The sequence below is a fragment of the Solanum lycopersicum genome, chromosome 4 (assembly GCF_036512215.1).
Source record: "Solanum lycopersicum chromosome 4, SLM_r2.1".
NCBI lineage: Eukaryota > Viridiplantae > Streptophyta > Magnoliopsida > Solanales > Solanaceae > Solanum > Solanum lycopersicum.
Window position 1 is genome coordinate 3,005,148 of NC_090803.1, and position 14,930 is coordinate 3,020,077.

Genomic DNA, 14,930 nt, shown 5'->3' on the forward strand with positions numbered 1-14,930 from the left:
CCTGTAATCCCATTTTGATTTGAAGAATAAGAAAAGGGACAAAAAACAGCAGCTTGGTGCAGAAAGCATTCTGTGTTAGTAGGATATAGGGAAGGAAGGGCTGCACTCGGACGGAGGGGTGTAATGTAGACAGTCTACTCTAATGCAAGCATAGTATTTACTTCCGCGACTCAAACCAGTGACCTATAGGTCACATGAGACGACTTTGTTGTTGCTCTTAGGCTCCCTTTTATTTGAAGAATTAAGGAACGACCCGACCCTCTCATCTATTCTGAGAAAGAGAAGCTAGATTAGAAGGAGAGGGAATAGGCGATTCTGATTCCCCCTTCTTACGTGGACGTGGTACTTCCAGATACTGTATTTGAGGTCGTTGTTCAAATTCCTTATGATAAGTATTAATACTCATCTCTCACTCGCCTTTCTCCTCTCTCGCTCCCTTCTCTTCTTCTCTCTGTGTATATTTCACACTGAATCATATTTTACGATTTCAATTTTAAGTATCGTATATTGATATCTAGCCGAACTATCTAGATCTAATATTATAATCATATAATAATGTATATTATATGGAATAATTTTATGTATCGTTCTTATAGAAAGATAAACTATAATATAAAAAAAATATTTTTGAAAAAAAAACTTGACTATTATAATGAGGTGCATGAACTCTTTAGTTATGTTGTCGAACTCGGATTGACACAACAATGGTGGAATTCGATCAATCTACATCTAATAACATTAGCCAAAATCCATGACAAAAAAATTGAGACTTTAATTTATCAAAATAGATTTAAGAGACGTGAAATATGACGTATTCGCTCTTTATAAATATTATTTTATATTTTTTGACAATTAATTTACGTAGTTTAACGCTTATTCTAGATAAATAAAAGATTAAAATTTATAATACTTTTATAAGTTTTTCATATAATATCTCTCAGAATTTATAATATCATTACAATTTTATTTTATGATTTTGATTCTTTTAAGTCAAATTCCAACGTCCGTATCTACGTTCTCAAATTTTAAATTTTGATTTTATCGAATTTAATCATATATAATATGTCGAATATTCATACTCGAGTCCGTATAAAACAACTTTGAAGAAAACTTGGGGTACTAAAGTGTCAATTGAATTTTTTCTTAAGTCTTTTTATATTTTGAGGCGTCAACAAAGACGAAGCAATTTCTTGAGAAAAAAAAAATGGGACAAGTGCAGAGCGAAGCCATTGATAATCTATCGAAATCTACATCTGTTGATGATTCTCAGCCGCGTTCTCTCGATTCTTTGATTGCTGGTAACTCTTCAATTCACCCCTTCACTTTTCTTCTTCTTTTTTTTTTTTGGATGAATTTTTGCCCCCTTTTGTTCAATAATCAGGAACCCCATATTTGTATGTTTAGTAATTTCACTATAAGTAGTTACAAGTTTTCAATTTTTTTCATTCTACTGGGATTTGGAGGAGATTTGAGGAGGCTGTTGTGGGTGGGGGTGGCGGGGGAGGGGGGTGGAGGGAGACTAATGTATATGTGAAGGTGGTAAATGCCTAAATGGATGCATCTGTTCCTTTCAGTTTGAAATGTAGTTTTACGGCTACTCGTTGTTTAAGTATTCCGTTTTGGTTGAGTGATGAGTTATTCGTCGTGGTTTTGACTTTTGAGAAATCATCTTATGAGCTCACTTTTGAAGTTGAGTTATTCCGTATTGGTTGAGGGATGAGTTGTTTGTCATGGTTTTAGCTTTTGAGAAATCATCCTATGAGCTAACTTTTGAAGTTGAGTTAAGCCCCAAGTTTATTTTATTAACATGGTATTAGTGTTAGACGTATTCCTAGTCTTGTATTTCGAAATGTTGGTCTTCCGTGGTATGTTATCCAAGCTCCGATTGTCAGTCTTGGGGAGGAGGAAGGAGTTAAGTGTCCCATATTGGTCAAGTAATGAGTTTGTTTATCTCGTTACATTATCTTAGCAATATACTCGCATTGTGAGCTAACTTCTGGGGGTGAGTTTGTTCCAAAGTTCATTTTTTGAAAATCACCATTAAGGAATCCTTGGTTTTGTTTTGCTTATATAATGTATGTTATAACCAACCTCAACTATTTTGGGATTGAGGTAAGTTAATTGATTGTAGATGTTTTACGATTTGCTGTTCGGGGAAATGATTTAAGGTTTCAATTTACTTCCCATGTGATTAGCTATCAGCCTATCACTGCTCTTTTACATGTATTGTTTTCTCACTGCACTATTTTTGTTGATAGATGAAAGATAGTATCTTTCTCTACTATTACCTCTGTATAAGAGTTTGTTGTTATCCCAAATTCCTCAGGAACACATTGTCTTTAGATCCGTTCATATAGCATCAATGTGCATATTAGACCTATACTGAAAGTATCCTAAGTAGCCAATAGCTATTGACAACCAATTCCAAAGTGCTTCATCAAAGCCGCTGAAAGCCACCTCTGATGAAGTTTCTGGCCGTCCTCTCTCAAGTCTTTCTGTTTCTTGATTTTGCAAAAAAACAATTTTTCTCCTTCAAGAATCCAAATCAAGGACTTCTATGGCTTAATAAACTGTACTGTAAGTCACTGTTAATGAGAGATGGTTGTCATCTCCCCTGACAGGGACGGGAACAACCTTCGAGCTTTACCTGTTATCCGAACTGTACTATAAGTCCTTCACTTTTTCCTTAATGGGATCAGGAAAGAGTTGAGGCTATTGGTGGACATGTGCAAATGTATTGTGAAGATGGATGCTTATAGAGCTTTCCGCTCGAGCTACATATGTATATAACACTTAGAAATAACAATAGTTTAAACTTTAAACTCAATGCCAAACAAGTCAAGTGACTGATGAATCCCCTCTATCTATTAACACCCATTCTGTCTAATGTCCATTTCACTCCAATACTTGATAATTTGTGATTAGGAATCTAAAACTTGAGATTCTCTAAATCTTTCACCTATCTCTACGCTATATCTATCATTAAATTGATTTCTGTTGTGAAGGTACTAAATACTAATAACTACTAACCTTAATGCCAATTATTTGGTATTGATACTTTGTCTCTATTATCTATTCTTTGAACTACATTTGTATATTTTAAATTTAAAATACATATGATAGATTAAGTTTGTACCCAAAGAAGTAGTAAGTAGAGTGGTATTCCGCACCCATGTACTTAAATGTAGATTCACCTATGGTGGTTCGGAGAGAGAGGAAGTGAAGGGGCTGGTTTGTTGCATATGTGCTGGTTTCAATTTTTTGATTGTGTGATGATTTTGGTGTTGGGGGTTATTTAAAGGGGAAGATAATCTTGAAATGTAGTTTTCCTGTTATCCATTAAGGAATTTTGAGTTCCATTTTTGGTTATGTAATGTATGTTTTTCATGTATTATCATTGCCAAGATCAACTAGTTTGGGTTTGAGATGAAACTGAGTGATTGCAATTTACTCGTTTGCTGATTGGAAAATTGATAAAGCTCTGGTTCCGCTTTCCATGTGACTAGTTATCATTGCGCATCTTCATGTATTGGTTTCTCACTGCAGTCTGATCTCGTAACTCCCTCTACTACTTGCTCTACGTCTCCACAACTGCTCATAACTGCAGTTGATCTATATCTATTTTTCTATAACATCAAGCTGTGTATTAGATCTCTAGCGTAAATATACTAGATAGCTATTCACAAAGACTTATGCGGCATTGACTACTGCGTAATGATGTTTGAATCAGATTTTTATGTTTTAAAAGATTCCTAAAACTTACTACAAATTTTCTTCCTTTCGTCTTGTAGAAGCTGCAGCATATGGTGAAGACGGTGAGAATGAGGTTGGTTCAGTTTTTTCGGATCATAAACTTGGTCAATAAAAGTTGAAATTTTGTTACTTATCTGTGCTCAAGAAACTGAAACTCTACTTTTAGTCCATTGACGAGAAAGCTCGGAAAGCTCTAGAATGTCCTTGCATTGCTCATTTGCGCGCTGGCCCTTGCGGCAACCAGTTCTCAGACGCTTTCCTCTGTTTCCTCAAGAGCACAGCTGAAGAAAAGGTAACTGTGTTTGAGTGCTCCTTCCTTTTTCTATTGTTTTTATCATTTGTCTATACTCTATCGCGTTCATCTCCAGTAGAGAGAGATGTTATATATATCTTGTTTCATCTGATTTTATTTCTCCGAGCCGATATTCTTGTATGAACTTCAGCTTACTAAGTGCCCTCATAAGTTGTAACCTGGTAAATATTGGTTAGGTTATTCAGCTAGATTTGTACATATTTAGGTGGTCGATTTCACGATAAAACGATTAAGATTATCCCTTTTTTGGAAAGGTAGATCAAATTTAAGATAATGTGTTTCTAGAGGGTGCTTTTCTTTCTTCTGTTGAGAGAATTTCAAGTTTCCTTTCTCCATAATGTAGAAGAAGTTACTTGTATGAATGCCACTAGACAAGACCAGACTTTGGTGATCATTCTTGGCCTTGGAATTTGGAGTTCATAGTTACATCAACAAAAACATTCGCAGTATAATCCCAACAAGTGAGATGAGATCTGAGGAGTGAGGAGGGTAGAGTGTACGCAAACCTTACCCCTACCTTATAGGGTAGAGAGGCTATTTCCGATATGTCCAAAAATTTGGTCCCTTATGTTAAATTGACTTTGATGTAATGTAACAAACGAGATCAGAAAGCTTTGTTATCTACACAACATTGAAAAGAAAAGATTGTCTTCTGAACAGAAAATGATGAAAATTGAGTTCCCATTTTTAGTTTTCATCCTTCTAACTAACATGTGAAAAGCTTGTATTTACCACTGTAGGGCTCTGACTGCGTTAGTCCCTTTGTCGCTCTTCAAAGCTGCATCAAGGCAAATCCTAATGCATTTTCAAAGGACGTCCTGGACGAGGAAGATGATGTCAGGAAACAAGATGAAGTCAAGACGGAAGAAACACAAAAACAAGAATATAGAATCATCCCTCCTATTTGGTCTGTAGAATCAAAGAATACTAAGCGTACTAAGCTCTAGAAGACTGATCATTAACCTTCGTTTATTTGTTCTTCCATTCTTGGAAGCCCTGGCCTGGTAGTACAATACCAATTACTACTACAGTAACTAGCAGAGTACTGCCAGAAAAATCTTTTCCCTTCTGATCTGCATGATCAAAACTTTTTAAGTTCATTAGCATGGAACTATAGACACTAGACCAAAGCTTCTAGTAAAAGCTTAGATTGATTCAAATTTTCATGTTATTACCTACTTTTCAGTGTTTTGGTTATTTCATGGAAAATTTCACTGTAAGTCTCTTTATAGTAATGATAGATAGTGGTTGTAGCATAAATAGTTGTGAGAGATAATAATCTGATACATTATTAGTTTAGAAGTAAGTAGGATCGAAATTGGGTATCAACCCATAAAACCAGACCGAACGGAGCGGCGTATAAACACCTCCACCATGCCCTGGCCATGAAACTAACTACGAATAATTTACTTACTATTAAATCACACAAAGAGAATTTGCTTACTATTGCTAATCTAAAGCCATAATAAGGTGTTAGTGTCATGCAGCTTGCATGTATGTAAAAAGAGCCACAAAAATGAAATGATTCACCTTCTTTAGACCAACTTCAAGAAGGCTCAACATTCCCCTATATATACACATCAAAGTATGAACATGGTGTAACCAAGAAGTTGTAAAACATGGAAATAATGGAGGATAAGAATGTTGTAGAAGAAGAAAACAGCAATTACAAGGGTAAAGTATGTGTGACAGGTGCATCTGGTTTTGTAGCTTCATGGCTCATCAAACGCCTTCTCTTGTCTGGTTACAATGTCATTGGCACAGTTAGAGATCCAGGTACATGAAACTACTCATACTCTTATTAGTACATTCAATGGCGGAGCCAGAAATTACAACAAAGAACTTAAAAAGATGCAAAAATTCCACACCCAAAAGATTCAAACCTGTAACTTGAAGCAATTCTTGAAACGCCCACTAAAGCTTCTCTTACGTCAAGGGGGTTCAACAATCTAAATATATATACACAAACACAATAGTTCTTTTACCTTATTTGCACAGTGCAATTTTCCGAAGAGGGGAATTTAAGCGAGATCAAGAAGATTCAATGGAATATCTTGAATTTTATATTGAATTGGTAGGTGGTGGTACATGTATCAATTAAGTGAATTTTTGTTCTGGTGGATCAATTCAATAAAAGAAAAAAAGCTTTTCGAGTCGGTCAAATCCCTTTCATGGGGTTGAGGGAAGACCTTCCTGCCTTGTACTATTGAAGTGGATGGTTCAAACTCTATCAGTTGTATAGCATCCCTTTTCCTTTCTCCTTCCCCTCACCGATGTAATTTAAAACCCCTTCATTACATTTAGCTTTACCCTGCATACATTTGTATGATAAGGGAGTGAGTACCCGGAAATTATTCTAAATAATCTAAATATTGGAGTCGGAAAAAGAAGCAAGACGTGTTTGTATAGATAGTTACACACATCTACAAACGAATTCATGTAACACAGCTACTAGTAATGGAGATTTATATCTGTTTCATGGCATTGAAGTTTTTATGTCAAAATCAGGGAACCAGAAGAAAGTTGGACATCTATGGAAGCTACAAGGAGCAAAAGAGAGACTTCGTCTGGTGAAGGCTAATCTAACAGATGAAGGCAGCTTTGATGATGCTATTATGGGCTGTGAAGGTGTTTTTCATACTGCCTCACCTGTCTTGGGGAAGGCTACTTTTGATGTCACGGTATCCAAAATGTTTCCGTTTGTTTCATTTTATATGACAATATTTGACTAAACACACTAGTCGGACATTTCAAAACTTCTCAAAATGAAAAGATTACAATATCAATTGAACGGAGGGAATCACTTTCAAGTAACTAATTGTCCATGCTGCAGGTTGAAATCTTGAATCCGGCAGTTGATGGTACCTTAAATGTGTTAAGATCCTGCAAGAAAAATCCAAGACTGAGACGTGTGGTTTTGACCTCATCTTCTTCAACAGTAAGGGTAAGAGATGAGATTGACCCTAACATACCCTTGGATGAATCATCTTGGAGCTCTGTTGAATTCTGCAAAAAGTTCAAGGTAAACACATATATTCTACTTACATTCCGATTTGATATCATGGACTTGACGAGCACGAAGTTCAAAATATTGATTTGACTTCTGTAAGTAAAATATTGAGGTGGTAATTGAAAAGATAGTATCACAGAGAACATACACCACCTTAAACTTCAAAATTCAAAATTTTCTTGAATTTGGATTCTTGAAAATAGCATCAACACTTAAACACTTCCCAAAATAAGAAGAGTGATATCAATTCGGATGGTAAGTACAAACAATAATCTGATCGTTTCTCTGTGCATGCAAGATCTGGTATGTTCTATCAAAGACGCTGGCTGAGAAGGCTGCTTGGGAATTCTGTGAGCAAAACAACATTGATCTTGTGACACTACTCCCCTCTTTTATCATTGGGCCTAGTTTGCCTCCAGATTTATGTTCAACAGCAGATGATGTCCTAGGTTTGCTTAAAGGAAAGACAGATAAGTTTGATTTCCATGGAAGGATGGGTTATGTTCACATAGATGACGTAGCTCTGTCCCATATACTTGTCTATGAGCATCCAAGTGCTCACGGGAGGTACCTTTGCAGCTCAAAGGTTCTTGACAACAATCAACTTGTCTCAGTTCTATCAGAACGCTATCCATCGTTACCTATTCCTAAAAGGTTAGTAGAACCAGAGGAAGGCAGATCCATTATATAAGCTGTGGGTACATTTGCATCTTTTGTCTCAAACTCAAGTTACATATATGTCGTGGCAGATTGTATCAGGAATTGTCATTTGACATTTCTTTGCTAAGATTTTAGAGAAGCATTTGAATATATACAATAGGTTAGCTCCACTTCAAAATAACATAAAGTAAACACTAATTTAGATTTTAGAACATGAAGTAACACCTTAAAAGCCCAACAACTGAGGTGTCAATTTCAAGTACAAGCCAAGTCTACTAATAGGTTGATAACACTTGCACAAAATCCTGCATACATCACTGTATATATAGAAGTTAGGAAAGTGAACACTTGGTAATTATGCATGTCTGTGTGTGTATGTGCATATAGTAAAGAGGTGTTCTCTCCACTGCTTAATAATCTTGGGATCTGTATCTGTTATTTCTGCTTAAAACAAATAAATACAAACTAGAAAAAAAGGTAGTACCATTTTAATGAAGATTCACATTCGCCGACTGCTATTTCAGGTTTAAGGAACTGGATCGACCTTCCTATGATTTCAACACGTTGAAGCTGGAGGGTTTAGGAATGAAATTCAAGTCCATCGAAGAGATGTTTGATGATTGTGTCACATTCTTCAACGAGAGGGGCCTTATTTCTTCCATCTAAGAAACAACATTTCTGCATAAAAGCTCTACTATGAACCTTAGATGTTTTATTTTTCTGTATCTGACTCATGTTCTGATTCTTCATTATCTATACCAATGATTACCTCATCACTATATCAGTAAAATGGAACTTGTCCTAGCACTAAAGCGTGACAGCCAATGTACTAAAATGTTGTTACCTAAAACCAAAAAATAAGTTAAAGCAACAAATACCTCGAGTCTCATCAGTTTTAAACAACACAAGTAGATATTCTGGTACCTCGACTATTTCACTGGTATCACAGTCCACAAATTTTTTATTCGTGCTCGATACCAGGCAATATAAGCAAAGCTCAAGGAGACAGACTTGAGCAAAGCAGTATCCCATTATAACAAACTGAAAAGACCAGCTTCAAAAGACACAGATGACAAAACACCTACTTAATAAAGTGTAATTCACCCAAGGCCCTTGCCACTTATGAATGGACTTTTCAGGTCATGAAAATGAAGAGCAATAGAGACTAGAAAGATCTAATTTTCCAAGATAATGTATTAATAGATTTCTTGTTAGACATTGGTACTTTCAACACAAACACTAAGTAAACATAAACAGTTCCAGATAACTATTTATGTTTCAAGAACGGTATGCCCTGGACATAAACTTTGATTTACAAAATCACTACTCAGATTAAATGAAACATAGAACAGAAGAAAGTGATTTACTGAAATGAGAAAAAGGAAAGATTGATTAACTAATTGTTAAACTAACTGCATCAATCACAAGATTACTATATATCTTGCTACTGAAAGCAACTTTCAAAGCTCTTCAGGCAATTGAAATTTGTTTAAGGTGATTGGTTGATCTGATAATTCCTTGTTGGACTAGATTGCACTGGTTACTGTTTTCTAAAAAACAGTAACCAATCTATATATACAATATCATAAAACAACAGATAGTTGTTCTTCGCAGAATCCAAAAGAAAATTATCTGTGCTTAGAGTATTGTAAAACAGAAGTGTATAACTGCTGAAGACATTAAAGCATAATTCTCCCATGATAGCAATGTTAAGAAATAGTTGTAAGTTTAATACACAAAACAAGTAGCTAAAATGAAAAAGGATGAAACACTGGCCTTTCAAGCATGTGATGATTGACACACTCACTTGCATCATAAATTGAACTACCAAGAAGTATAACATTAGAATTTCCCACTTGAAACAACACTAGATCAAATCAGACAATAAAAGGAACAAGAACAGATTGTTGTATTCACTATCTAGTAAGAACAAAAATGGAAACACTTCATCCAAATTTACCTATGCGTCAACTCCTTACGCGAACTTCTAGCTCGAAAAATCTTTCGAAGAGCAAGATCTCACTTTCTCTACTTCTTTTTCTTCTCATTGTTTTGAACTTTGATCAGGGAAATCCTCATAAACAGGCAATGCCAATGAATCACTAAACTTCAAATGAAAAGCTCTAACACCATTCAATTTCTTAGGAACAAACTGAACAATTCCATCAATGGCAGCTAATACATTCTCCATAACTTCACCATTCTCCATCCCTCCTCTCCCAATCTTCAAAACACTACATGTTCCACTCCCTAAACACAACAAAGTCGACGAACACGCTCTTTCTATCTCCTCCTTCCAATTACTATTCCCCCTCAAATCAACTGGCACAGGTACTTTCCTCTTCTTCTTGTAAAACTGCTTACCTAATAAACCCGGAAGCAAATTCATCACTCTTTTATCAGCCAAAAACAGTTCATATGAACCGTACAAATCCAGCTTCGCATCAAAAGATTTGTACTCAGACTTCAACTTGGTAAACTTCAAAACTTTCGTAATTGAAATTCCTTCAGATTTCAGCTTTTTCTGCACTGTTTCAACATCAAGTTTGGTTTTTGAGTTGTGGGATTTTCTGGGTCTGTCGTCAATGATGAGACAAATATTAGCGAAAGATTCAAGTGGGTGGAAAAAGGGGTTGGGGAGGGTGATTTTGTGAGGGGTTGTGAGTTCTTTTGGTGGGATTTTCTTCAGAGTTAATTGAAGATAGATGAAATTATCATCTACTACTTCATCTTCTTCGTTTTCTTCTTCATCTGATAGTGAATTGAGGTTTTGCAGTTCAAGGGTTTTCTTGGATTGAAGCTTTTTCCATTTGAGAAGAGCTTTCACTGCTTTGCGAACTTGGTCTTCATTGATTTTCGCCATTGTTGTGGAAGCCATTGTTGCTGAGTTGAAGAAAATTTGGTATTATAGAATGGTGACGGCGGCGACTGTGAATAAAAGGTTTTAATTACAATTTTGGTCCATAAGGTTTCGAAAAGGTGACAATATTGCCCAACAAATTTATACATTTCGTATTTGAATTCTATTCTTTTGATTTTTCATCTGTTATAGTCCGATTAAGATTCGCATTTCGTAGAGATTCATTTCGAAAAGCATTTTCTATCGTGGATAAAACCTTAGTTGACTATTAGAATCCTATTTATGTACATATATAGTATTATTAAGAACTTTAAACTTGAACAGATTAATTTAATTTGTTTTAATTGTTCTAAAAATATTATGATATTCTATTAAAAGTTATGCAACTAACTTTCATGATATTCGATATTCAAATAAAATTAACTAATCAAATCGTAAAAGATGCTTTGAGGTTTATTGATTGAATTTATTTCTAGAACTAATGTAACATAATAGGTAAATTAATTTTACTAAATTTATGTTTGTACGACTAGATATTGATTCATGCAGTCTCAAACTCGATTCGATTAGATTTATTTGTATTTAATTAGATTGACACTACACAATTATAATCAAACCTTATTTATGCTCAACTATATTTTCATTTAAAGCTCAAATTTGGTTCGAATTATCGTTAATTAATTCACTATATATATATATATATATATATATATTTCAATTTAAAAATAAAATTATCAATCAAAAAAGGTTTCTATACGACGTCGTTTTGGAGTTTCTATACGACGTCATTTTGCTCATTCCATTGCTTTTTTCCTTCTCTTCTTCACATAAAATACAACTTTCTCAGATTTTACTCAAACGCCGTCATCGAAGTTACAGACATGGGTTTCGGAGCCCTAAGATCCATTATCCGACCCGTTTCACGAGCACTCTTATCGACCCGAACCGTATCCGCCTTCGCTCCGATCAGTTCTCCGGCGAACACCGTCTGTCCGGCACCGGAGCTCCGTCATTTGTTCAACACTTTCCGACCTAGGCTACCATGGATTCCACCATCTAGTGCTTTCCACAGCTTGACTGACACTCGATTCCCTAAGCGAAGACACAGTGACAAGCCTAAACGTAAAAGAGCTAGCTTGAGACCTCCAGGTTATTCTTCATTTCCGGTTATGATCATATTTTATGGAGTAGTTGAATTAGCCACCTAGGGTTTAAGAGTTTATGCCATTTCAGATTTGGGCATTTCGTTATGCAAATTATGACATTGTGTGCTTTTGGTATAGATGAATGTATTTTTATATAGAAAGTGTCTTCCTTAGGAAATATTATAGCTTGGGAAATCATTTTCTAGTGTTTAGTTGGAATTGTAAATCTTACAAGGTGGAGGATTCGACATGTAGATGATGTTTGATTATACGTTTGGGCCATAGATTTTGAAGTTAAAGCTTGAACAGTTTGAAAATGATTTTTTCAAGTTGTGATTTTTGGAATTCGAAGTTGCATTTGGATATGCATTTTACTTGGAAGTCACCAAAAAAAAAAAAACTAGTCTTAGCTGGGAACTTGAAAATATTTGAAAATCATATTTAAATTTTCCAAGTTCTGACATAATTTCATGGCCAAATAGATGTTTGCAAATAAAATTTCAAAATCTATGGCCAAATCTTAGGGTATATTTAGGATTTTTACCGGCTTTTGGATTATGACAGAATCAAAAGAAGTTAGAAGTTTGTTTTTTTTCTTTTGGAATGTAGGTCCATATGCGTGGGTAAAATATACCCCAGGTGAACCTATAAGTCCAAACAATCCCAATGAAGGAAGTGTCAAGCGGAGGAATGAGAAAAAGAGAATCGGGCAGCGAAAGGCATTTATATTGGTATGTCGCCACAACTTTTGATTCCCTTTATCCCTTTTTGATGATGAGTCTCTTTTGGTTCTTGAGAAATGAGAAGAATGCCTTTTTTTTCTTCATAAGTAGATAATTGGAATATTTTAAGACGTGCTTGTGAAGATTTAGAAACTGGATATTAGGATTGAACTTAATATGTAAAAGGCCATTCATATGCTATTTTCTGACTTAGGATGGTAAATTGATGTGATATTTTGTCGATACTGCAAATTTGAAATTGTCCATATAGATTGAGGATCAGAACTAAATCTTTGTCTAGTGTGGTTTCTTTACTTTTATTATCCTGTTCTTTTCTTTTCCAGCCTTTGCTCACATGCATATTATCACTTCTCCCTTTTTAAACTCAACTGATCTCCTCTATTCTTACTCCCCCGTGTGTCATTTTTCACAAGTAAATTCTATCGACTGTAACCTCAATGAACCCCAACTTCCAAGATACTACATGCTCTGCTGACTTTCCTACTTTGGAGTTGGCAACTTTTAAGCTGCTCTGTCTTTGATATTTGTCATTTGTGGTTCAGATGTTACCGGTGATATTAGAAGCTACTATGGTGACTAACTATTACATTCCATGTTCACTTTACAAGTTGATCACCAAAGTTAGAAGAGTTTTCTTTACATAGTATATATTTCGAGTTGAAATCAATTGCTCATTCCTCGATGCATTTTGTTGGTGACCATGGTTTCCAAGTTCCATGATTGATGCGGTAAAATGAGACAATCCAACTTTGCCTTGTCTTGGTTGCCTGTATCCCAAAGCATTGTAAAATTTACATACCCAGAAATAAATAAAAAACAGTAAACGACCATTCACAGATTTTTCCAATAAATATAGCCAAAAAAGTTGCTAACACTAAACTGAATCAGCAAATCAAGCCTTGAATCTCTCTGCTAAAGCTTAGGACTTAGAGACTTTGAAGTATCCTAGTAGTGATTGTATTTAGTAGCTTCAAGCATATTAACCAGTTCGAAAGAAATATCCAACTACGAGAATGCCTTCTTTACTAATCAATGCACTATCTACTGGATAGATATCTGTAGCACTCTGTCCTTTGCCTGAATTTGTCCACTCACATGTCAATAGGTCCTATTTTCATTTTCCGAAGATCTATTTTCTTTTACAAATGAATGTTATTGTGGCCTGCTTTCATGTTATAAGGACCTATCTCTTGTACAAAGCTTATTTTCCCCTCACAGCTGAGTCATTAAATTTTCTTGGTGGTGGGCCACTACTGGTGGCAAATGGGCGGGTCAGGTTGGGTTTGGGATGGTTGAAAATGAGTCAAGTAAGAACAGCTTTGGTGATAGAAAATTTGTTGGGTAAAAAAGGGCTCTCACCCATTTTTATCTCCTCAAGCTGTAAGCTTGCTGAAGTTTCATAATAGCAACAAATTAGGTATATACAGTTCTTGAATGAACTAGTAAGCTGACTCCTAGCAATGCGTAAAGAGAAATAAAGAAATATCGAAGATTTTGATTAAATATTTTGAATTACTGATGGACAAAAATTTTGAATTTCCAGCAGTATTCTTCAATAAGTTCATTACAGTTAACATATCATGTGTTCGTTAAAAGGAGGAAACCTCCAGAAATATATGTGGCTAACCTGTTTTTACCCATCTAACGTATCACTCATCCAACCCGTTAAAGTATGGACACAGGTTAACAAAATATAAGCTCATTTTATCGCACTAGTTTGGATCATGGCAATTATAAGGTTCAGTACTCTTCATCCTGGTTTTATACTGTTTGAGTCATCGTACATGTCATTCTTCGTATAGCCATTCAGAGACTGAAGAACTTTCTTTCAAGTACTTCGTCAATTCACTCCATTCCTTGAATTAATAGTCCTGGTTTTATACTGTTTGAGTCATCGTACATATCATTCTTCGTATAGCCATTCAGAGACTAAAGAACTTTCTTTGAAGTACTTCGTCAATTCACTCCATTCCTTGAATTAATAAATTTGAGTTCTATTCATGCCACAGGCTGAGAAGAAGAAGCGTAAAGCTCAGATGCAGGAGGCAAACCGGAAGAAAATGATTAAGCGAGTAGAGCGTAAGATGGCTGCAGTTGCTAGGGATAGGGCATGGACAGAGAGACTGGCAGAACTGAAGAAACTCGAGGAAGAAAAGAAGGCAGCCACAGCTTGATCATCGTAGTCGAGAAGCAAAATTTCAACCTGCTAATTTTGAGTGAATTTTCTATCCCTTCTTTAAAATAGGAAACATTTTTTTATGCTGTCATGTATTTCTTGAGGTTGATATTTAAATTCCCTCTTCTTTTGTTTTGTTTAGTCTTTTTTCAAAAAAAATAATGATTAGATTTTGAAGTTGAAAGGTAAGTTGCATAAACTATTCAAGACAAAAAGGTAACCTTTTTGAAATGTGTCGTTACGTTTACTCATAGAGAGCTTAAATGACGA

General features: G+C 35.3%; 4 protein-coding genes, 1 long non-coding RNA gene and 1 pseudogene across 5 annotated transcripts; 4 read left to right on the forward strand and 2 right to left on the reverse strand.

Moving 5' to 3' along the window:
* Positions 1–315: 315 nt before the first annotated feature.
* LOC101248377 (mitochondrial intermembrane space import and assembly protein 40 homolog) lies at positions 316–5,286 on the forward strand. The gene is made up of 4 exons (XM_004236827.5): positions 316–1,298; positions 3,792–3,826; positions 3,920–4,045; positions 4,807–5,286. Exons 1-4 carry the CDS (start codon positions 1,205–1,207, stop codon positions 5,011–5,013), a joined length of 462 nt encoding a protein of 153 aa, XP_004236875.2. The 5' UTR covers positions 316–1,204; the 3' UTR covers positions 5,014–5,286.
* On the forward strand, positions 2,580–2,684 carry LOC112941424 (U6atac minor spliceosomal RNA; annotated as a pseudogene).
* LOC138347852 (uncharacterized) lies at positions 4,615–5,169 on the reverse strand. Its single transcript, XR_011220397.1, has 2 exons — positions 5,030–5,169; positions 4,615–4,884 (listed from the first exon to the last, which is right to left on the reverse strand). It is a non-coding gene; the product is annotated as an uncharacterized lncRNA (long non-coding RNA).
* A 399-nt stretch (positions 5,287–5,685) lies between the features above and the next one.
* On the forward strand, positions 5,686–8,540 carry LOC101248092 (tetraketide alpha-pyrone reductase 1). The gene is made up of 5 exons (XM_004236826.4): positions 5,686–5,842; positions 6,575–6,747; positions 6,900–7,088; positions 7,375–7,730; positions 8,261–8,540. Exons 1-5 carry the CDS (start codon positions 5,686–5,688, stop codon positions 8,400–8,402), a joined length of 1,017 nt encoding a protein of 338 aa, XP_004236874.1. The 3' UTR covers positions 8,403–8,540.
* Positions 8,541–9,780: 1,240 nt separating this feature from the next.
* On the reverse strand, positions 9,781–10,614 carry LOC101253372 (uncharacterized). Its single transcript, XM_004237130.1, has one exon. It carries the CDS (start codon positions 10,612–10,614, stop codon positions 9,781–9,783), a length of 834 nt encoding a protein of 277 aa, XP_004237178.1.
* A 764-nt stretch (positions 10,615–11,378) lies between these two features.
* On the forward strand, positions 11,379–14,891 carry LOC101247605 (uncharacterized). Its single transcript, XM_004236824.5, has 3 exons — positions 11,379–11,745; positions 12,351–12,472; positions 14,494–14,891. Exons 1-3 carry the CDS (start codon positions 11,478–11,480, stop codon positions 14,656–14,658), a joined length of 555 nt encoding a protein of 184 aa, XP_004236872.1. The 5' UTR covers positions 11,379–11,477; the 3' UTR covers positions 14,659–14,891.
* The last annotated feature ends 39 nt before the right edge of the window (positions 14,892–14,930 follow it).

Bases quoted from the DNA above. Each gene is read 5' to 3' on its own strand.
- LOC101248377 (XM_004236827.5), top strand. From the start codon at position 1,205: ATGGGACAAGTGCAGAGCGAAGCCATTGATAATCTATCGAAATCTACA. The intron at 1,299-3,791 runs GTAACTCTTCAA...TTCGTCTTGTAG, and splicing joins TCTCGATTCTTTGATTGCTG to AAGCTGCAGCATATGGTGAA. The intron at 3,827-3,919 runs GTTGGTTCAGTT...CTCTACTTTTAG, and splicing joins GTGAAGACGGTGAGAATGAG to TCCATTGACGAGAAAGCTCG.
- LOC101248092 (XM_004236826.4), top strand. From the start codon at position 5,686: ATGGAAATAATGGAGGATAAGAATGTTGTAGAAGAAGAAAACAGCAAT. The intron at 7,089-7,374 runs GTAAACACATAT...TGTGCATGCAAG, and splicing joins AATTCTGCAAAAAGTTCAAG to ATCTGGTATGTTCTATCAAA. The intron at 7,731-8,260 runs GTTAGTAGAACC...CTGCTATTTCAG, and splicing joins TCGTTACCTATTCCTAAAAG to GTTTAAGGAACTGGATCGAC.
- LOC101253372 (XM_004237130.1), bottom strand. From the start codon at position 10,614: ATGGCTTCCACAACAATGGCGAAAATCAATGAAGACCAAGTTCGCAAA.
- LOC101247605 (XM_004236824.5), top strand. From the start codon at position 11,478: ATGGGTTTCGGAGCCCTAAGATCCATTATCCGACCCGTTTCACGAGCA. The intron at 11,746-12,350 runs GTTATTCTTCAT...TTTGGAATGTAG, and splicing joins AGCTAGCTTGAGACCTCCAG to GTCCATATGCGTGGGTAAAA. The intron at 12,473-14,493 runs GTATGTCGCCAC...TTCATGCCACAG, and splicing joins AGCGAAAGGCATTTATATTG to GCTGAGAAGAAGAAGCGTAA.